This window comes from Sitophilus oryzae, unplaced genomic scaffold, assembly GCF_002938485.1.
Source record: "Sitophilus oryzae breed Bouriz unplaced genomic scaffold, Soryzae_2.0 scaffold_803_pilon_pilon, whole genome shotgun sequence".
NCBI lineage: Eukaryota > Metazoa > Arthropoda > Insecta > Coleoptera > Curculionidae > Sitophilus > Sitophilus oryzae.
The window spans coordinates 864,259-887,540 of record NW_022147421.1 but is presented as its reverse complement, the minus strand read 5'-3'; the positions used below and the strand labels follow the sequence as shown (position 1 = coordinate 887,540).

The 23,282-nt window shown below is 32.7% G+C and overlaps 2 protein-coding genes across 2 annotated transcripts in view; both read right to left on the bottom strand.

Annotated features, from left to right (window-relative positions):
* Positions 1–149: 149 nt before the first annotated feature.
* On the bottom strand, positions 150–6,294 carry LOC115888627 (fumarylacetoacetate hydrolase domain-containing protein 2-like). Its single transcript, XM_030908395.1, has 4 exons — positions 5,700–6,294; positions 3,228–3,444; positions 2,401–2,729; positions 150–471 (listed from the first exon to the last, which is right to left on the bottom strand). The coding sequence occupies exons 1-4, from the start codon at positions 5,969–5,971 to the stop codon at positions 321–323; spliced, it is 969 nt and encodes a 322-aa protein (XP_030764255.1). The 5' UTR covers positions 5,972–6,294; the 3' UTR covers positions 150–320.
* A 6,078-nt stretch (positions 6,295–12,372) lies between these two features.
* LOC115888632 (MICOS complex subunit Mic60-like) overlaps positions 12,373–23,282 on the bottom strand; it is a 12,143-nt gene continuing 1,233 nt past the window's right edge. Inside the window, exons 2-6 of the mRNA XM_030908401.1 lie at positions 20,852–21,080; positions 18,323–18,481; positions 16,029–16,175; positions 15,471–15,615; positions 12,373–12,585 (exon numbers count right to left, since the gene is read on the bottom strand). Of these exons, the coding sequence (XP_030764261.1) occupies positions 12,408–12,585; positions 15,471–15,615; positions 16,029–16,175; positions 18,323–18,481; positions 20,852–21,080 (858 nt within the window). The 3' untranslated portion in view covers positions 12,373–12,407. The remainder of the gene's footprint in view (positions 12,586–15,470; positions 15,616–16,028; positions 16,176–18,322; positions 18,482–20,851; positions 21,081–23,282) is intronic.

The following is a 23,282-nucleotide window of genomic DNA, read 5'->3' as shown; positions in this document are numbered from 1 at the left end:
ATGTGGGTTTTAGTGTTCTTCAATAAACCTAAATAGAATTATTCTCTAAAATAATTAGGGAAGCCAATAATTAACCCCATTAAAATTTACATGGGATTTCCTATGTCCCGCTCAACGATGCAACACCCGGTATGAACAGAAATAAGTCAATTTTGAGTTAAATTATATAAATTTATTGTACACAATACACGGTATCATACAAATAAAAGAAAATAAAATTCAATACAAAATATAAAATACAGTTAAATGCGTATTATTTTTCTTACATCAACATATTGCTTTCTGGCTGGTTAAAATAAAAAGAAAATACATTTATTTCATTAAACAATTTCGTTTCTTAGTTTGCCAATTCCTTCAATTTCACTCTCTAGGACGTCACCGCTTTTAAGAAATTCTGGAGGATTTCTGTGCATCCCAACACCAGAGGGCGTGCCAGTCAATATAATGTCACCTGGATATAGTGTCACTATTCTGAAAAAAAAGATATAGCCTTTGAATAAAAAGATTAAGGAAAAAGCATTTTAAAAATCTCAGATCGACCTCGATGGGGTCCTAAAAGGGCCGACTTAAATTTCGGTTTATCAGTGCCGTTCTAATTTTATTCAAAACTTGTAAAAATATGATGTAGGGTAGACTCAATAATTTGTTGTTTTATTTTACGTTGTCAATAAATGTTGGTAGTTATTAAAATTGTCATAAAAATATACAATTTTAATAAAAATAGATAAGTTATAATAATTATTTATTAATACAAACATACGATACGCTACTGAAGCAAGTAAGTCAAATTGACGTATCTAAATTCTTTGATATCTATATAATCTTTGACAAGTACATAAAAGCAAAAATGCAAGAAAAAATATATAATTAGTTAATTTTAAGTAAATTTCACAAATGATCGGTTTACTACACGTATGTGTATTATATAGTCACTTACTAGCGAAAAGTTACTCCATTATAGTACGAGAGCTAGCAACGCCGGAAAAACAAGTATTTTAAGACGTCTAGCTCTTTGGTATATCTTTTACTATGCTCTCTAGAACAGCATGCGGCCCGTCTAGCTGCCCGTAAACGTTGCGTTCCCTACTGCGCATTGAGAGAAGATCCTATATTTTTATTAGTCCTTTAAATTCTAGTATTGAATATAAATCGAACATGTCTCCATAGCGCAGTGCGTAGAGTTTCCGACCACGAACCGATGATTCAGAGTTCGAATGCGGGTCAGGTTAAATACTTTTTTATTTTATTTTCGTTTATATTCTGATAGTAAAGTATTAAAAAATTCTGGTAATTAAAAAAACAAATATTTAATACTTTACTATCAGAATATAAACGAAAATAAAATAAAAAAGTATTTAACCTGACCCGCATTCGAACTCTGAATCATCGGTTCGTGGTCGGAAACTCTACGCACTGCGCTATAGAGACATGTTCGATTTATATTCAATACTAGAATTAATAGGACTAAATTAATAAACAATATAGGATCTTCTTCCGATGCGCAGTAGTGAACGCAACGGGTATCGGCAGCCAGACGGGCCGCATGCTGTTCCACAGAGCATAGTGAAAGATATATCAAAGAGCCAGACGTCTTAAAATACTTTCTCGAAAACGTTGCTCTCTTAGACTATTATTTCCCTCGATTTTTGACCGAGATCTACCGCACGCTACACAACCAACTATTTTACAGTCTTTTTCGATAAATCGCAATAGTGTCACTGTTAATTTAAGTTCTACTACAATTTCCTTCTATATTTACTAAGACTGACAAATCCACAAAATTTCAAATCAAATTCAAATGTGTCAAATGAATCGTCAAACAGAACTGTCAAGGATTCCCACCCTAGAGTCCTCTTTCCGTCGACCAGGCATAAATACCATTTTTATTCAAACGATATAGTGTAGAGTGTAGAGGGTAGCATCTTCGGTTTGTTTTTAGGGTTCCGTACCCAAAGGGTAAAAACGGTAACCCTCCTATTACTAAAGACTTCGCTGTCCGTCCATCCGTCTGTCACAAAGCTCTATCATATGAACCGTTATAGCTAGACAGTTGAAATTTTTACAGATAATATATCTATGTTGCCGCTATAAGAACAAATACTAAAAACAGAATTAAATAAATGTTTATAAATAAAAAAGTACTTTCACTAAACATTATCTTTTAAGTAAGAATTTTACATAGAATCAAGTCCTCGGTGGCCGCGTGGTTAAAGCGTTAGGACTTTACGCTGCTATGACGTTGGAGCCGTAGTAAGGCAGGTTCGAATCCTAGTCAAGGCGACTTTTTTTAATCGTTTTTTTTTAATTTTTACATATTTATTTTTACTTTTTAAATATTTATTATTGATTAATACAATTTTTAGTAAACTGTATATTAGTTTTGAATCAAAATAAACTTACTGTGATAAATACGAGACCAGAAAATCGATTTTAAAGATCAATTCTGATGTATTAGCGTTCTGTTTCAACACACCATTCACCCAACTCTTTATAGCTAAATTCTTAGGATCCACCTTGGATTTGGTGACGACTGCAGGACCTAGAGGGCAGAAAGTATCCATAGTTTTGCCCAGCAAAAACTGCCCGTGGTTCCTTTTCTTCTGCCAGTCCCTAGCACTAATATCTTGGGCCACCGTGTATCCGAATATGTAGTCTTGAGCTTGGTCCTCTCTGATGGCTTTGGCAGTTCTGCCAATGACTACAGCAAGTTCGACTTCCCAATCTACAGACTAAATAAATATTTTTATAGTATTCATCAATAATAATAAATTTAAAATTTCATGCACAAAAACATAAACAACAGATTATATATTGATTATTATATGACTTGAAACACCACGGCACTGGAATTAAGTTTTATGTGACCTTGAACAGATTAGTTCACGTGGTAGCGACCGATGAATCACTCCCAAACATTCGTGGCGTGTACTATAGGTGGTGCCCTCTACAAGTAGGAAACATATTGACATCAAAATCAAATTTCTCATGTCAAAAAACTTCCGGACACCAATTTTTATCCAAATATTGACGTTACTTCAGAAATTATTTGGAAAAAATCGAAGTAAAAACGAAATTTCTACGCCCTGTATCTCCGAAACTAAGCATTTTTGGACATACATTTATACGAACTTTTTTACTTATTTTTATCTGTAAAATATACTGCCGAAGTTTCCAGAATACAGTTCGGACCACCCTGTATTTTTACTAGGTGACCTAGTATTACTTACGTTGGTTATTGAAGGTAAAACTACGTTATCGTTAGGTCCTACGATGACTGAAGGGAATTTATTAAAGAACATCGGCTCTGTAGGGTATGGAATATTCTGTTCATCACAATGTCCAGAGTAGTTCAGTCCTACACATGCTACTTTATCAGGGTTGGTAATAGGTGGCAGCAAGACAGCATTTGACAGTGCTGTCACCGATTTGCTTTCACCTAATATCCTAGAAAACATAAATTTTCGTTATAAAACCATAAATTTTAATTTTGTCATTAAAATTGTACAGGTTGTTGTATAATGATACTTTCTAATACCGTATTATCGAAAAAACGTCGTCCAGTTGACTTGGAAATAACGATTTTCAAATGAAGATCGCTGTCATTTTATATTTAAAATTGTATATGTGGAATGATGTTTATTTTCAAGCCAATTGGACGCTGATTTTTTTTCGATCATACGGTATAATAATATCAGAGTTATTACGAAAAAAAAGTGTCTTTTTTGAAAATGTTACCATCCTCTGTATATACATACATTCATATAAAGTTTTTTCTTAGAATAGCATCAACACCTTAAATATTAGCACGTCATTATACAGGGTAAGTCTTAAATTAATGCAAATATTTTAGCGTTGGTATATTTCGACCCCAGAAACACGACTATAATAAACACTTCTTTGAAAATTTGCAATTTTTTGAAAAAAATTGGAACTTTTTTCAAACATAGTTAGTAGATTAAATTTACAAGAAAGAAAACACAGAAAAGATCCAGTGATTCTCAAAATGTATGCAAAAAATCTTTTTTTTTTAAATTTCAAAGTAAAATATCTCAGTCATTTTGGCGTTATTTGAAAAACTTGGTAAAGAGAAAATATGTTTCATTTATCGAGATCTACCAGCCCTGAAAATATTTGCACTTATTTAAGACTCGCCCTGTATAATAGCATCCACGTAAAAAAGCTTAAAAGCGTTTCACAATTAAATTTACATTTTCATAAAAGAAATTTTTTAAGTAAACATTGTAAATTAAGTCCCCCGTTCTCAGAACTGCGACTGTCGCAAGCGACACTTCAAAAGCACCAATGAGATTTGTACAAAATTCAAACAACTGTCAATTTTAAATTTAGTACAGTTCTCATTGGTTGTTTGAAATGTCAAACTGTGTCGCCCGCGACACGACGTCGTTCTGAGAACGGGGCTTTAAGCCCCGTTCTCAGAACTGCGACTGTCGCCAGCGACACGACAAAAGAACCAATCAGATTTGTACAAAATTCAAACAGCTGTCAATTTTAAATTTAGTACAGCTCCCATTGGTCGTTTGAAGTGTCAGTCAGTGTCGCTGTCGACACGACGCAGTTCTGAGAACGGGGCTTTTAAGGTAATTCCATTTATCTGTCATAAATCTTAATAAAAAACAAATAAACCATTAATTTACGTTGTAAATTATTTAGAAATGCAGTGCAACAAGTCCCTAATTTAAAAATCAATAAATTTTGGAGTATATCGTTCCTTTTCTAGCCTAGGGTGGTTCAGATTATTTTATCTCACTCTAACTACTCTCTGTACGTTGCTGTTGCTTGATTTTCAACATATTCCTGCGAAATTCGAAATTTATCGATATATTACATTATTTCATCTCATACAACTGTAAATAAAGTAAAAATATATTGTTTAGTTTATTATTCATAAAATCCGAGATTATAGTATTTATTTCAGCAATTTATATTGCAAAATTTTACTGCTAAAATATGAATTGTGACTTTGTTATAACTTGGAATATTCCCAGCACATAAAAACTTTATAACGGTACAGTATAAATACATTAAATCCTTATATTGTAGTTGTTATGTACTTATCATAATAAATATACAGACAAAAACAATTTTTGTAAGGATTTAAAACTCTTTTTTATATTGTAGTTTTAATATTTGACGGAAAACTTCAAATAAAGAGTAAAGAGCTACTTGTAACTGTCACTGTCAAAAGCTTCAACGCCAAATATGATAAACTGAAGAATTGTGAAAACAAATCATTCTTAGTAGAGTATCTTAAAAAGACACAAAACCTATATTGCAGAATGCATAGTGTAAAGAATAGTAGGAATTTTGTTCTTAAACCCATAAAGTTCATTTGTACATCACAGAAAACAGTAACTGGACCTAAAATTTGTATAAACGGTCACAAGTAAGTTAGGCGTAACACTGTAAAAGCATTTTAACCAGTAGTTAACACGATACAGTAGAAATTGATCGATTCAAATCGAGAAAGGTTTATTTAATTTTGTTTGGATCCGTGTACTTTTTCTAAAAAAATGCAGTTTTACTGGTTGCATACTGCAAAATATCGATACCTAATTATATCGATATATTCTCGCCATCCCTAAACCTAACCATGTGATTTTTCAATAACATGCAAATTTATTATTTATTTTTAAATTATTTAGATGTAATATCAATAAAAATAAAATGATAGCTTTTACCTCTTTGATTTAGCATACGTAGACTCTCCAGCCTTCAAAAAATCCACCAAATTGTTAGGTATAGTCGAATCCACGGAACTGATATCGATAATATCACCTCCTGGTGCTATTTGGGCCCCCAAATGCTGTTGTCCTCCAGTTTTTAACCTGTACTGAACGTATCTCATGTTTTTCCTTGTTGAAACGCTAAAACTCCTTATTGAATCCGTTCTAATCACTTTTACAACACTACTAAACACTCTGGTACAGGTTATGGGTATCTGTGAGCTCATTATATAGTTTTAGCAAGGATAAACAAACAAATCTTAATTGCAATGTTGTAATGTGTAATTACACTTAAGAAAAAAAATATTTAAAAGTGTTTTATTTTTATCTCTGTGTAAAGTAAGATATTTTTTCTTGATAAGAGGATAAAATGTCGCGTCTAGAGCTAGAGAGGATTTATAGAAAGTAGAAATTTGTGGGATTTCTGAGAAAAGCAAACTGGTATTTGTACCTGCGTGTCTTAAATAATAAAGTAATAACTGCTCAATGTGAGGTCAATGTTATTAAATATTTGCAAAGCTAGTTTTAGTATTGTTAAAATTATTATGTTTCTCGTGATATAATTTGTTTTGTGTACGAGGGGTTTTCAAATAGTATATTAAACAAAAAACATTTAAAATACAGGGGGATATAAAAAATCGATTAATACTTAGTTATGGCGCCGGTAGTTAGGCAACTAAGAATACTTCTTCTTCTTCACGTGCCGTCTCTTTCGTGGAGGTTGGCGATCACATTGGCAAAATCTTCACGATTCTCGGCTTTCCTTATAAGTTCTTCAAAAGTTAGGTGAGCCCAGTTTCTAATGTTTCTCAACCAAGATAGTTTCTTCCTGCCGAGACCTCTCTTTCCTTCAATCTTACCCTTAACTACCAATTGTAAGACATGGTATTTTTCATTTCTCAATATATGCCCTAAGTATGATGTTTTTCTTATTTTTATTATATTGAGCAATTCTCTCTCTCTCTCTGCCTATTCTGTTGTAGACTTCGGTATTTGTGATATGGGCTGTCCATGGAATTTTAAGCATTCTTCGATATATCCATGTTTCGAACGATTCATCTCTTGAACTTTCAGTGTCCATGTTTCTGCTCCGTATAATAGGATTGACCAAACATAACACTTAACGAGCCTAGTTCTCAACTCTAGGTCCAATCTGGGGTTCTGGAAGACGTTCTTCATTTTTAAAAATGCATTTCTCGCTTGTTCTATTCTGGTTTTTATTTCCACGTCGTTGTTAAGGTGTTAACTATCCCAGACCCCAAATATTTGAACTTGTAGACCTGTTCTAAGGTATTGCCCTCTATTTTAATAGGAATTGGTACATTTTGGTTCTTCCAAATATTATGACCTTAGTTTTAAGAGAATTGATCTTCATCCCGTATTTCTTACAGGAGCCTTCAAGTCGTTCCACTAAACTCTGGAGACCAGTATCAGAATCGGCAATAAGAACTGTATCATCGGCAAATCTAATGTTGTTAATGACTTCGCCGTTGACTTTAATACCGCAATCTGTTGATGAGAAAGCTTCCCGAAAAATCGCCTCAGAATAAACATTAAATAACGAAGGAGACAGCACACATCCCTGTCTTACTCATCTCTGTATATTGACTGGATTGGAATTGTCATTTTCGATTTTCATGTGGGCTGTTTGTTGCCAATATATATTTTTTTCAGAAGTGTTACATCTTTGCTTTCAACTCCCAACTCATACAACATTTCGATAAGTCTCGTATGTTTGACTCTATCGAATGCTTTTTCGAAATCTACGAAACACACATACATTGATTTTTGTTGGTCTGTACACTTTCTGCGCCATCAATTGTAAACAGAATAAGGCCTCTCGTGTTTCCAATCCACTCTTAAACCCAAACTGTTCATGCCGCTTTCTTGCTCACACTTCTTATAAATTCTGTTATGTATTATTTTAAGTAACACTTTCAGTGCGTGACTCATTAAACTAATAAGTCTGTAGTCACTGAGATGTCGAGCTGATGGTTTTTTCGGAAGCGATACAAAAGTTGAGTGGAGCCAGTCATCAGGTACTTTTCCTCTATCATAGATCTTGTTAAAAAGCCTAGTCAGTATATCTACGTTCTCTTCTGATATTAATTTAAGTATTTCTGGATATATATTGTCAGGGCCTGGACTTTTGTTGTTTTTAAGTTGTTTAATTGCCTGCAATACTTCACTATTGAGAATTTCTAGTCCCTGATCAACCGTTGGTCTTACTGTTGGTTCTTCTCTATAGTCATTATAAAGTTCTTTCATGTGTTGTTCCCATACTTGTATTTTTTCTTGTACGGTTGAACACAGTGTACCATCTGAATTAATAATTGTTAGAGGACAAAAACGTTGTGCTGGTCCAGTTAATTCTTTTATTTTTTTGTGTAATGTAAATGAGTCGTGTTTCTTTTGTAAGTCCTCTAATTCCACGCACTTCTCTGAAATCCACTTTTCTTTAGCTGTGATTATTGCTTTATTAATTTCCTTATTGCAACGTTTATACGCTATAGCATCTCGACCTTTGTGTTCTCTGCGCTGGTCCATAAGTTGGAAAATTTCGTCCATTGTTTCTTCTTTGTTTTTAGGCCAGTTAAATGTGTTTGTGTGGCTTTAACTAAGGGTGTTTTTAATGCGTTCCAGGTAGAGTTTATATCTTCTTCGCTGTTTCTCAAAGCATCATTAACTTCTTGGGCTACTCTGTTTTTTACGTCTTCGTTTTTCAACATCTTGATGTCTATTTTTTTATATGAATGTTTTTTTCCAGTAAATTTTAATTTTAGTCTTATATTTGCAACAACAGGATTATGATCGGAATTAATATCTGCGCCTGGAAAAATCTATCTGGTTTCGAACTATTCTGATGCCACTGTCTTGAGGGGATCTCCAGGTATATAATCTTCTTTTAGGCAACTTAAATAGAGTGCTTGTAATTGTCATGTTGTGGTCTTGACAAAATAAGAATACACCTGATCTATAAGCCTGATAACTAAGAATACACCTGATCCTAAATTCCTAAATCCTAACAAATGCTTATTAAATTTCACCCCTAAGCATGATCGACACAAGATCGAAAAAATTAACCGGTCGACAGACAGAGAGACAAAATAAAAAGCGACATACAGGGTTGCCAGTTTTTACGTTTATAAGAAAATGTATGTAGAAAGAAATAAACTCTTTTAAAAACTTCACGTATACTACTGAAATAAAGATAATATATCCAAGCTAAATATAATCTACCGTATGATCGAATAAAAACGGCGTCAGCAATGGCTATGAAATGAGGCTCGCTGTCATTTTATATGTAAATTTATAAGGGAAATGTCATCGATTGTCATTTTTCATAGCCATCGCTAACGCCGTTTTTATTCAATCATACGGTATCAAAACTGTAGTAAAATGTAACATTTTTCGTAAACGCCTATACAGGGTGCTACAAATTCGAGGTACGAGCATTGGTATCTCAGAAACCGTAAAAAATACGAAGATGGTAAAATTGGGACAAAGTTGCGCCTTGGGATGTTCACCAAGATGCAACAAATGCAGCAAATCAGCAACAAAATGCAAACAAAACGAAAACAAAATGGAAAACCTTGATCCTGTCGACTTTCTCGACATAATATTGTCGACATACCCCGAGAACAGTTAACCTAATAGGACTGCTCGTTCAGCCGAAAGTGTCTGCCCAGGCAGGGTTCGGAAGTAGTTAACTAAGACGTAATTTACCTGATTAACTACGTGTAGTTTTTCTTCAAAAACTACGTCTTTTCCCGTTCATTAACTACATGAAAACTACATTAATAAACTATGTATTGATATTATGAATAATTTTCCTTTGTATGATGTGTAATAGAGATAATATGATGTAAATATTATATTTAAAGCGATATTTCTTCTGTTTTCTTAAATACATTATGTGTTTTTAAAGCTTTAACTTATTATAACCTCACCTCAAACCTTTGACCTTTGAAGTTACATACATAGGTTACATAAACTACACCCTCTACATAAACTACATTAACTACATGTAATGTAGTTTATGTAGTTTTTAAAAGTAACATGTAGTTTTCCGAACCCTGTGCCCAGGTGCATGCGAAAACTCCTCGTTTTGTGACGTTATTGTAGTCCTTGTCATGACAGTGTGTGTATTATTGGTTGCCGTATGCAAAACATTCATTATTTAATTTATTTATTTAAACACATTATATGTATGCAATATAGAAAATTAACTGTATAAATCGTATTAAATACTCGGATAATGCATTTTTAAGAACAGCAGTTCCCAGCATCACCTTCTGCAGGCATTCTTTTTAGAGTACTTCCATATTTTGCTTTAAAATAATTAATAAACAATATCTTCGCACTTTATCACAATCTACAACACAAAATGAACGTATTTATATATTCTATAACTCTAAAAACTTTAAAACACCTTTTTCACATTTAAAATCGACAAAATAATTAACTCAAAATTTCTCAGCTGTTATTTTTATACGTTTACTATAGGCAACCAATAATACAGACTATCATGACAAGGACTACAATGACGTCACAACTGTCTGCTGAAGCGCGGGAAGAGGCGAACGTACGTCTTATGAGGATGAGCAATCCTATTAGTTTACCGTTCTTGGACATACCCTACATTCTTAACATGATATTGTCCACATACTCGACATGGCATTATTGATATTCTCAATATGACATTGTCCACATACTTGACATTTTCGACATGATTGTCGACATATCTGACTAGGGAATCTAGGGATATCATTTTATTAAAGTTAAAAATAAATGTTTTGAATAAACAACCACATATTTGTAGGCCGATTCTTTCTACTTCGATTGAAACGAAGTAGTCACACTAGCTACTTCTAAATTTCGGATATTTGCAAAAGTGTTTGTGCATTTTTTGTCAAATGTATAAAAAGCACCTAGCATTAATTGCTCGAATTTAATCTGTACTGGGCTATGTTTTTATGATAATTGGCCAGAACTCATTCAAATAACTCTGTTTAGTATTAAACGACATTATGGAGCGTAGACATCTTAACAGAGACGAAATGCTTAGGGCCATGGGTATGCTCGAAGCTGGAATGCGCCAAATCGCTAGAGCATTAAATACAAGGCAAAGTGTAATATCGCGATTAAGTACACGCTACCGTGAAAGTGGTGACGTTGCTGAAAGGCACACATGGCGACATCGCATTACTACCCCTCAGCAAGATCATATTTTACAATTAAATGCTCGACGCCGACCGACTCTTACAGCACCAGAGCTTAGTTTAATTCTCCAGGAAACACATAATGTAACCGTAGTCCTGACACTGTTCGCAATAGATTAAGAGAGGTCAACTTAAAAAGCAGACGCCCCTGGAGAGCTCAACCCTTAACGAGCGGAAATCGAGAGGTACGATATTTGTGGGCTCAAGATCATGTTCAGTGGTCGAATGAACAATGGGCCAATGTTCTCTTCACGGATGACTCACGCTTCGGAATTCATCCGGATTCGAGAAGGCTTAGGGTATGGAGAGAACCGGGAAATCTTATTCGGTTGGATCATGTTCAGGAAGTGCACCCTTATCAAGGTGGAACAGTTATGGTCTGGGGAGGAGTCCAGTTAGGCCGAAAAACCTATCTCGTTTTTCTTTAAAGGTTTCTAACAGGAATCACATATCGTGATTTAATTCTTGAGCCTGTCGTGTTACCATATGCCAATGATTTTGGGAGAAACTTCATTCTCATGCATGACAATGCACGGCCTCATACAGCCAGAGTGGTAAGTGAGTTTACCAATGCTCATCAATTAAACATCTTACCCTGGCCGGCACAATCTCCTGACCTCAACCCCATCGAGCACGTATGACGCGGTCCAAAGAAGAATTTTGAGAATGGGCATGCCTCGTGAAACTCGTAGGGATCTGGTTCGGCCGTGAATGCAGCGTGGCAGACTGTACCTCAAGAAGAGATCGACAACCTGATCAGGAGCATGGAGAGACGATGTAGGGCTGTAATGAACAGCAGAGGAGGCCATACCCTTAATTATGTAATGGTTTTATATTTTTTAATCACAATTTAGAATAAAAAAAATGTGTGTTTTTTGAGTTCAATAAAATCAAGGTAAATTTGAAAAAATTCGGTAAATTTCATTTTTATTTCCAATACGTCCTGTAAACTATTTGTTTATTTTAATTATATTATATCAGAAATGCAAATAATAAAATTACTGACGATTGCTGGATAAAATTGTAATATCTCTAGGCTTTTCCGGTGTGTGTAGTAACCTGCCAACCATATGTAAAAAACACACATTAAAATCAACAGACGTGTTTATTAAAAACAAAATATATTCTTACAAGTTCAACTGTATCTTTCAAATTTAAGTAGAAAACTTGATCTAAAACTCCTTGATACAGAAGAAACACCATACAACCAGATAAAACGATGTTGAAACAATGACAAGAAACATTTGACAGAAAAAATCCATGTCCAGAGTTACTTATTTGTTTTTATCCTTTTCATCTGATATCTGAGTAATAATTGGAAATCATTGATCTGTTTAAAGAATTACGATATAAATTAGCCACGTTGCTCGTCAGTTTCCGCTGTAGACATAGGTACAACAAAATTAAATTATGTTCCAAACTAAAGTGAGGTTAGGTTCGTTTATAAATACATCAGTCCGCTGGAGGCCGCGTGCGCCATTAGGGTGTTTGCCGCCTGCTGAGTTTCCAGCAATATCCTCGTTTCGTTCATCCATTGTCTGGCCACGCACCTCGGCGCACCTTTGAGGAGGTTCATGTATTTGAGGGCCTGGGCAAAGTCACCTCTGTCCAGCCAATACCTGAGAAAAAAGGAAAATATACACAATTCGGCAACGGTGCGTCGGGCATGTGTGTAGCTCTATAATAAATAAAAAACTTTTTTTTATTAATTTTGTATAAGTGCAAACCTAAAATATGTATTAGATTATATCTGGAAAAATATTTTAACTTCTACAGGGTGGCTTGGTTTGGTTTGGATAATTTTTTAATTTGGATATTAATAAAGAAATAAATAAATATATATATTTTCCAGCCTTCTTAAAAAAATAATATTAAAAAATAAAAGAAATAACCTGAAATCAAAAACTACATTAGGTGTTTAATATAGTTGGTCTGTAATTACTTGCTGTAAATAATCTTAAACCATACAGAGTGTTCAAATTTATGCCAAACATTGTAAAATATAGAATCATTTTCTTTGTATTTTAAAATGGAATACCCTGTATATTATTTTTATTAGATGGAGTAAAATATGTAAAACAACAAAATAAAATATACGTGTTCAAGAATTTTTCCGAAAAACTCAATGGTTTTAAAATAAAAAATACCTAATATTTGAGGGTGGTTTCACCCCTTTGAACTGGAATTTCGAAAAATCCTTCTTATCGAACCTCTACACCCTAGAATCAACCTGTATGCCAAAATTTGTTTTGCTGAGTGGCTCGAGCAGGATCGTGATTAATCAGTGAGTCAGTCACTTAAGGATTTATATATTAGCAAGGAAAAGAGTAGTTGCACTCTCGCAAATATTTTCTGCCTGTTTTTGCAATCTGTCGAATATCGGCAGATTGCAAGACGTTTCAGTTGAATTCCGTCCGTCGAGCTGCGGATGAATTGAAAATTTTAGATTTCCATCGATGTAAATCGGCAAATCGATAGTATAATTGTCAATAAACATTTAATTATATTTGTTTATTTTAGAAGCTGAGATATTATGTACTTAATTAAATATTATTTTTAGCATGTGGCAGATTTTAATTTTTTCTTAGATATACAGGTTGTCTCTAATATGCGTATATGAAAATATTTTTTTTTTTTTTTTTTTTTTAGTATTTTTATTCCAATAATAATTTACGAGATAATTTATATATAAATTGGTTTTTGAACAATTTTAGAGTAAATATTTTGTATATCTAAAGTCTCCGCAAATTATTCATATTTTTAATTGAAAGAATTTCATAATAGCATAATATTATAAATTTAGTGTACTGTATTTTTATGTTTTTTTTTTATTTTATGTGGTCGTAATATAACAATATTCCAAAAATATTATAGACAAAATGTTGAGTTTATATGTGAGGGTAGAAAAGTGCTACACCTAGCCTTAAACCACCGTAAATATACAGGGTGGACCTAGTTAAGTGCGACAAAGTCCAATATCGTCGTCGTTGTCGAAGATGTGAAAAAAGTTTTATTCGTATTTCAAGGTTTATAAAGGGGCGTATCCTAAAATATTTTGTTATATACAGAGTGTCACAAAAAAGTTATGGTAAAGTTAGTTTGGAAAAACACTTAAATACAAAAATGTTCAAAAAAAAAAAAAAAAAAAAAGAAAATAATATACAAGGTGTTGCATTTAAAAAAAATGAGATACATTTTTAAATATTACGATTTTGGTGACGCCATAAAAATACCCCTGTATACGGTAAAGTAAATTTTTCAACACGAATTTATTCTGGTATCCTTCATGTTTAAGAAAACATAGCTAAGTAATTAATAAAGTTATATTCACTCTAGTTTTTTACCACTTTTCGTATATAATGTTTTTAACCAATGTTTTAGTAAATAAAAATAGAATGGCAACACCGCAGTGTGCTTCAAATAAAGACAGTGTATTATATGCAAAATTTTATGCCGAATCCAGTTATCTACAGAAAATTAAATTTGTTTTAAATCAAAAAAAGTTAAAAAATCTCTGAAATGGATAATAATATAAAAATATGTCATTATATATTTCTTCCGCATTTCTTCCCATCAGAAGATTTTCAGATACAGAAGAATTGTTACCTTACACGAAATGTGAAAATATTCTGTTTTCAAGCAAGTTTTTACTCGATGATCAATTTTTATTTTATTTTATTATGAACTATTATATTTTCTGTTAGTTTTTACAATCTGTCGAATATCGGCAGATTGCAAGACGTTTCAGTTGAATTCCGTCCGTCGAGCTGCGAGGTTCGAACGTTGCGTCCCAGCACAGAGACGGATTGACAAAATGTAGAGCCTTACTGTAAAGCGTTATTAATGGTAGTAATAATTCAAAAAATTGTTCTTTGAGTTTTTTAGATTTCCATCGGATGTAAATCGGCAAGCTGATAGTAATTGTCAAATAAACATTTAATATATTTGTTTATTTTAGAAGTTGAGATATTATGTAATTAATTAAATATTATTTTTCAAACTCATATTTTCTTAAATATGTTATCTGTGAACAAGTGAGCCACGACTATACTTTGCCTAGTTAATAGACCACGACTATACAGCTACGTCAGGGGTCACGGGACGCGAGAACAACGTCATATAAAGTGGCAAAAAAAGAACAAAGGATTTGACAAGGAGTAAAGCTACTAGTTTCCTTTATACTATAATATTAGCATAGATTATAATATTTTAAAAAGAATCATCCTGATCCACTCAAATTTTTTTGAACCACCCTGTAAACTTCAAAATATTCTTTGAAATACATCCTAATACATACTTTGGGGTTGGGTAGCACACAAACCCTAATTTTTTTTATTCTAGAGCTCTACATACCCCACGCACTATTGTATGTACACCCTGTATAAAATTAGTGGTTTGAAACACCCTGTATTCTACAATCAGGGTGTTTCTTATTATGTAAGAAGGGACTATCTGCAGTCCCTTTCTAGTTTTATAACAAGGGACTTATTATCTTTACGCTTACCTTGCTCTTTGTAAAATGTCATTTGTCGATAGTTTACTAAAATCGATTTTTTCATCGTTTAGCTCAGCTCTAGGTATGGGACTGGCGGCTTTTATTAGTAATAATGACTGAATGTAGGATAAAATATGAACAGGTAAGGCGGCACCTGAAAACAAGTTATTAGTTGCTGTTGGAAGTAAAATGAGAAATGAAAGTTTGTATGAAATTTCGCACAAATGAACATTAATGCGAAGTATACAATATAGCTTAATAGCCGTTGCAAAAAACTCATCGCAACCTTATTAGAATATTTTGAACGAGAAAGCAATAATAATGGCTCTTTATGTCCCTTAAATGCTGTTAAGAAGGTGAGTTTTGTTGATGTAAATAATAACTGTTTATTTATTTATAATTAATTTATTTTTGTTTTCTAAAATATTTTGATTGAAAGAAAATATGCAAGTGATGAACACAGCTGCTCAGGCTTCAAATAAATAGACAAACAAATACAGAGAGTGAATATCATTAGGACTCTGTGTAATGACAGTTGCATACCTAACGACAAGATAAAATACATACCTTCTGCAGGAATTAAGTCAACCGTCCTTGCAACCTTCTCCACCTTTAAGAACCTCTCTCTAAGCGCGTCCTCAGGATATACACCTCTCTCTTTAGCCTCCTTTGGAATGCCTTCGATAACCACACAAACCAATTCATCGTTTTCAGCTGAAAAAGACCATTTCATATCCCAAAACTGCACATTAATAATTACAGATTTGATAAACGCTTTCAAACATAAATTTCAAAAAAGAATTAAAAACTGATAACTGACTAAATTACCGCCGGCGATATAGACTGACGAAAAAAATGCCGCCGAAAAACGAAGCAAATTCTTCTAGTACGGCGGTTGTTGCTAAATATACAAAGAATACGCTCACCTTCGCGGTATACTTTTAATAAATAAAAAATGCCATTATTTTTACCAAATTTCGTGTGTTATTTTTTACGCCGTTAGCGACAAATTAATTCAGTTTTCCACCGGGTCAATTACAAATATAACAGTATCATGCCGCCGAATGACGGTATTTTTTTATATTCCAAAAGTGCATATTAATAATTACAATTTTAATAAATGCTTAAAATAAATTTCAAGAGAATAAAAACAAACTGACTAATTTATCGCCGGCGGTGGCAACAGTTTACGGAAAAAAATACCGCCGAAAGCAAATTCTTCTAGTACGGCGGTTTTTGGCAATATAAAAAAGTAATTATAAAAAAAAAAAACTTTTTAATAAATAAAAAATATTTTTTTTTTTTTTGTTTTTTTTTTCGTGTTATTTTTTCCGCCGTTAGCGACAAAATAATTCGGTTTTCCACCGGGGCAATTACAGATATAACAGTATCATGCCGCCGGATGACGGTATTTTTTTGTATTCCAAAACTGCATATTAATAATAATAATAAATGCTTAAAATTCCCAAGAGAATAAAAAACAAACTGACTAATTTACCGCCGGCGGTATAAACATTTTACGAAAAATACCGCCGAAAATAAGCAAATTTTTCTAGTACGGCGGTTACAGAATAGATAAAAAAATAAAAAAAAAAAAAATATACTTTAATAAATAAAAACACCTCCCTTATTTTACCAAATTCCGTGTGTTATTTTTTGCGCCGTTAGCGACAAATTAATTCAGTTTTCCACCGGGGCAATTACAGATATAACAGTATCATGCCGCCGGATGACGGTATTTTTGTATTCCAAAACTACATACATATTAATAATTACAATTTTAATAAATGGCTTAAAAATAAATTTCAAGAGAATAAAAAAAGAAACTGACTAAATTATATACCGCCGGCGGTATAGACAATCACTCACCAGTTATTTTTTCCTACCGTTAGCGACAAATTAATTCAATTATCCACCGGGGCAATTACAGATATAACAGTATCATGCCGCCAAATTTATAAATGTTCCAAATAAATTTCAAGAAAATAAAAATAAGTTACCGCCGGTACACATTTCTACGAAATACCGCCGATCAGCGGTATACTTTTTTAAATAACAGAAATACCGCCCTTATTTTACCAAATGCGTTATTTTCACCGGGGCAATTATAGATATAACAGTATCATACCGCCCGATGACGTTATTTTTAAATTCCAAACAGCAAAGTAATAATCAGTTTTAATAAATGCTTAAAAATAAATTTTAAAGAGAATAAAAAACAAACTGACTAAATTATATACCGCCGGCGGTATAGACAATTCAAGGAAAAAATACCGCCAACCAACGGGGGTATCCCTCTTTTCAAGTACAGCGGTTGTTGCTAAAAATATATAAAAGCCATTCAGCGGTATACTTTTTTAAAAAACAGAAATACCGCCCTTTATTTTACCAAATTTTGGTGTTATTTTTTAATTTATCAAATTAATTCAATTTTCCACTGGTGCAATAACAGATGTAAGAGTATCATGCCGCTGGATGGCGGTATTTTTTATATTCCAAAACTGTATATTAATAATTACAATTTTAATAAATGCTTATCAAATAAATTTCAAGAGAATAAAAAACAAACTGACTGCATTATATACCGCCGCCGGGCCGGCGGTATAGGCAATTCAAGGAAAAATACCGCCGAACAACGGGTAACTCTTTCAACTACAGCGGTTGTTGCTAAATATATAAAATACCGCCCTTCAGCGGTATACTTTCAAAACAAAAATACCGCCCTTATTTTACCAAGTTTTGTGTATTATTTTTTCCACCGGAGCAATTACAGATATAACTGTATCATGCCGCCGGATGACGGTATTTTCTACTAAAAATACGGTTTTATGTCCGTTAAAATCATTTTTTCTTAAACTAACCTGCGGCTCTCACAACAGCATTGATCTCCGGCTCCAAGGGCCTGATCTGGTCCTTCCACGGTATACCCGGGCATCCCGCCCTGACGGCCCTCAGCAGGGACTGGCACGCGCTCCACAGCACCTGGGCCTGTTTGGACGAGGCGTCCGCATCGTTTCTAGCTGAAGAATTTCTCTATGAGTTACCCAGGCAACAGTTATTTAGCTATTCGGTGCGAGTAAAATAGTGTGCGTGCATACCTCGATAGACGTAGACCAAAAATTTCCCATCGCAAAAACGAAATCGAACATCAAAACGTTTGAAAACAACAAAAAAAAGGTGACGGAAAGAAGTCATCGCGATGACTTTCGGACAGCAGGTATAATATTTCAGGTGGTAAGAGAGAATACCTTAATTTTTTTTATTAAATTATACAGGAATGCAAGGTGTACCTTAAATATAATTTTTTTAACTGATAGTACTGTATGATAAAAAAAAAAGGCGTCAAGGCAGCTGGGGAATGACAATCGATGATAATTTTAACGAGGTCAAGCACTAGATGTCATTTACAGTCCTTTTTCAATCTTTCTATGAATAGTGTTAATTTTGAAGAAGTTTTATGTCAATTTTGAAAATGACGTCTAGAGACTGACCTCGCCAAAATTATCATCGATTGTCGTTCCCCGGCCTTCTTTGACGCCGTTTTTTTACGCCACCCTCTTAAATTGTCAAAATTAATTTCAGCGACTATCAAAATGTTCAGTTGTTTTGGCGGTTCTTCAAATGTAGGGTTATGTAGGAAGTAGCAATATAACGTACTATTAATTTACACGATTAAAGAAAATTTTGAGAAAATTTCAGATGAACCTGCAGTACTAAACAGTTTACTAAAATATACAATGGATACATCATGATTCCTTTGAAATCGGATATAACAATTTTTTTCGGCGACCATCAAAATGTTTGGTTTTTTCTCGGCGGTTCTCAAAATGTTATTAGCGACAATTAAGAATTAAGGTTATGTAGGAAGTGGCAACGTTGCGCGCTCTAACTACACGGGTCAAGTAGATAATAGTCTGAGCATATTTCAGACATATCTGCAGTTCTAAAAAGTTTTTTTTTCTAAAATAGAAAAATCAAGAGACAATACAAAATTTCCACATTTTTTTGCGACTCCCAAACAAAATGTTTCCAGTTTTTCGACAGTTCTCAACATTTTCACGTAATAAGGGCAATAATTAAAAACGTACGTCATGTACGAACTGACAACGTTGCACAAAATTAGTACAAGGTTAAGGAAAAATCCTGAGAAAACTTTAGATGAACCTGCAGTTCTAAAACAAATTTTAAATTATACAAACATGCATAACGATACTTTTTGGACAACAGGTGAATTATTTGAGGTGTTAAGAAAGTTTATATTTTTTCAGTGGTTCTCAAATGTTCGCTACCTTTTGCAGTTCTCAAAATAAGGTTAAATTAAGAATGTAGTAAGTAAATATCCTGAGAATATTTTAAACAAACCTATTATCTGACAAACGAATCTAAAACAGCGGAAGGAATTCGGACAAAAAAAGTAGATGTTGTCACGTTTAATTATAGAAGAGCAAAGTTGCTCGATATTACCTATAAATTGAATATATTTTAGTTCATTTCAGCACTTTATAATTATATATATGCTAATATGTTTACGTAGTTCTTATTGTAATAATGTATATTTATCTAATTAACAGTTTTCGTTCATTCTGCCTATTATAAAAGGTAAAGTATTTCCTTAAGATAATGTCCGCTTAGGGTAAGCTGGCAACGATGACAAAATTCATCATGGCATCCCGGATTCAACCAGTCTGATTGGTCGCACGTCTTGCCGCCATTACCCACAACTCTATGCCCCTCTCTAGGAATAGTAGAAACAGTCACTACTATTGAAAAATCCAGTGCCGGTGTTACTGTGTGTTTTATATCTTTAACTTGATTTGTGTTTATTGTAATAAGTACACGCGTTTAACAAATATTACTATATTTGGCAAATGACTAAACAAAATAATGAGCATTTAAAGTAAATAATATTATAAACTTTACTGGAAAATATTATAAAAATTCCTGATATATTTTTATGAAACACCGCACGCTTTCGTGGATATTTTTATGAATGAAATCGGTCATGATTTTAGAAAATTGCGATCCCCTCACCGTTGCCCCGTTGTTTCAGATCCATTTGTCAGACTGTACAGGCCTAAAAATGATTCTAAAATATGCAGACCATTTTAAAGAAAAAAAAAAAATATTTCTACATTTTTTGCGAAAAAACCTTTATATTTTCAGTCCGTTAAATACCCGTTTATCTTTAGATAAAAAAACACTATAGTCTCTCCAACGTCAGGAAAATTTCGGCAGATGACATTCAAAAAATGGCAGAAAATACAATTTGCTTTTGAACTAAAAATGAACTAAAATACATAGAGACTAAAAGAGGAGTTATAGGTCATTCTATATACCGCCCAAAACTTCGATATATGATCAAAATAACCCGTTTTTAAGTGTGCCCTTACCTTTAATTGATTCGTCTAGGCCGTGCAACCTTCCTACCATAGTGGCTACCTGCATTTTGAACTTGCACCTTTCTTCCTCTAATTGTTCGTCGAATCTCCTGGTCAAAATCCTCTCTATTTCTTCTTCACGCGTCTTGATCGCTTCGTTCAAATGATCATTGAAGGCCTGTGACTGTCTCTTCAACTGTTCTCTTAATTCTATCTCTGCATCTTTCCTCAATTTCAGCACCTAATATTTTTCTTATTAATTATATAGTATTTTATTCTTTGGGCACACAACACAATAATAATTTAGAATACAGTATTATTGAAAAAAACGTGTCATAGTAGACTCTGAAATAACACCATATAAATATAAATTTACAAAATGTTCATTTAAATGTGTTAAAGAAGATTTACTAATCTGTAGACGCAATGTTCTAACGTTTATTTATGTATTATGTTTTTATAAAACGTAAAAAAACCACCTCGTAAAAAGATACAGTTTATACACGTAAAATTAGTTTTTACGTCAATTTTTTACCATCCCTGAAAATTTAATTTTATCTCAGTCTAGAAAAGAAACACGAAATAACAATGTTATTGAGCACTAGGAACACTTTGGTAAAGGTGTGTGGGATCCGGTGGCTGACCTTGTAGCCCATATTTGCTGCTTTTGATCATCGATACTACCCAAGCGCACATCGTCGATGTTGCCAAATTGCAGTTTATTTCGAATTATTTGCAGTTGAAAATTTTTTGGCGTGTTAATCAATAATAATACAAATTCTATAATTTCAGATTTATCTTGATATCAAAATTAAGGTAAGAGGAATAATGAAGATTGTGAAATGAAAGTATTATATTATATAATATTGTATTAATAATAACATTTATTTATATGTTTACATTAAATTAAAATTTATCATTTACGGATTTTTTCTTAATGGTTTAAACTTATTAGAATTATTTTATTTCTTTCAAGTTATTTAATTTCTAGTTATTTACAGGCAACAATATTTTGATTATATGCATATATTGATGTTTTGAAGTACTACCATGACGGGTCTTATTATAGAACAATAAACGTCAATCGGAGATAGAGGTAACATTTTACCTATTATATAATATTACTAATATAATATACTTCGATTATAATTAATGTTTATCATAATTTCTTAAAAATATCAACATAGATATCAAGTTAGTGGATTTTATCGAAGAGTGTGTTGATAAGACTAAAATAAGCTTTATGTTTTATCTTTTATCTTTAGAAGGGAGATGGTTTGTATCGTAAAATACATTACAGTATTTAATATCGTGTACTTTGTTATTCTTTTCTTAATTTACTGTAATTTCTTGTTTCCTATAATGCCAAATCTTGACAATATGGTGAAGGTTGAGTTTTGATCTTATTAGTTTATAAGAATAATAATAATAATAGAAATACAAGACTAAATTAAGACTTAGTTTGTGATTTATTAAGATCTTTCTTATAATATTTGTTATGTCTTCATCTTAATACTATATTATGCTTGGTATGGAAAATAAAATGTTAAAATATCTTAATCTTTGCATATCCTATTCATCCTTCCATTAGGAAAATATGGTTTTATAAATCATATATGCTAAGAAAATCACATAAATTAGGTGTAGTAAGTAAGTATAGAAAAAAAAACAAAAAAAAAAAATTAATGCAATATATGTATAAGCAGAATTAAACAAGGTAATTGTTAATGTTGTTGAATTGATTTACAATTTTAATTATTGAGGCTAAAAGGTTCTTTAAGGCCTCCGTAGTTTTGATGGAATGTTAAAAAAATCTATTATGAACATGACATGGAGCTACAGCATTTAAAAATTAAAAAAAAAGAGAAAAAAAAAATTTGGACACATCCTGAATTTTAATAAAAACTTTTAAACGTAGCATAATAATCTAGATAGGAATCTAGAGTTTTGGCTTCTATATGAATTTTATTGGACTGGAAAATACATAATAAGTGTTCACGTTTCACGTGTTGTGCGAAATATTAAAATAATATACCAAGTGTACCATGATTGAAAAAAAAAAATAGCGTCAAAGTAATGACTATGAAATGAAGATCGCTGTCATTTTATGGAAATGTCCTCAATCGTCATTTCCCAGACAATCCGACGCCGTTTTTCTGATCATAATGGTATATATTGACAAAAACACTGAAAAGCACATATTTGTTTCTACTGAAAATAATTCCAAAATAACTCACAATCTGGCAACATAGAACGATGTGCAATGCGTAGTGTCTTGGACTATATGCAGCAAAAAACTCGTTTCAAGGTAAGCCACCGGATCCACACTCATTACCCTTTACTTTACACATACAAATGCAAAAAAGAGGATTAAAGTTTAATTTTTAAAGTTACAAAATCATAGCAATAATGCGTAACTAAACGAAGTACCGAGTTAAGCAGA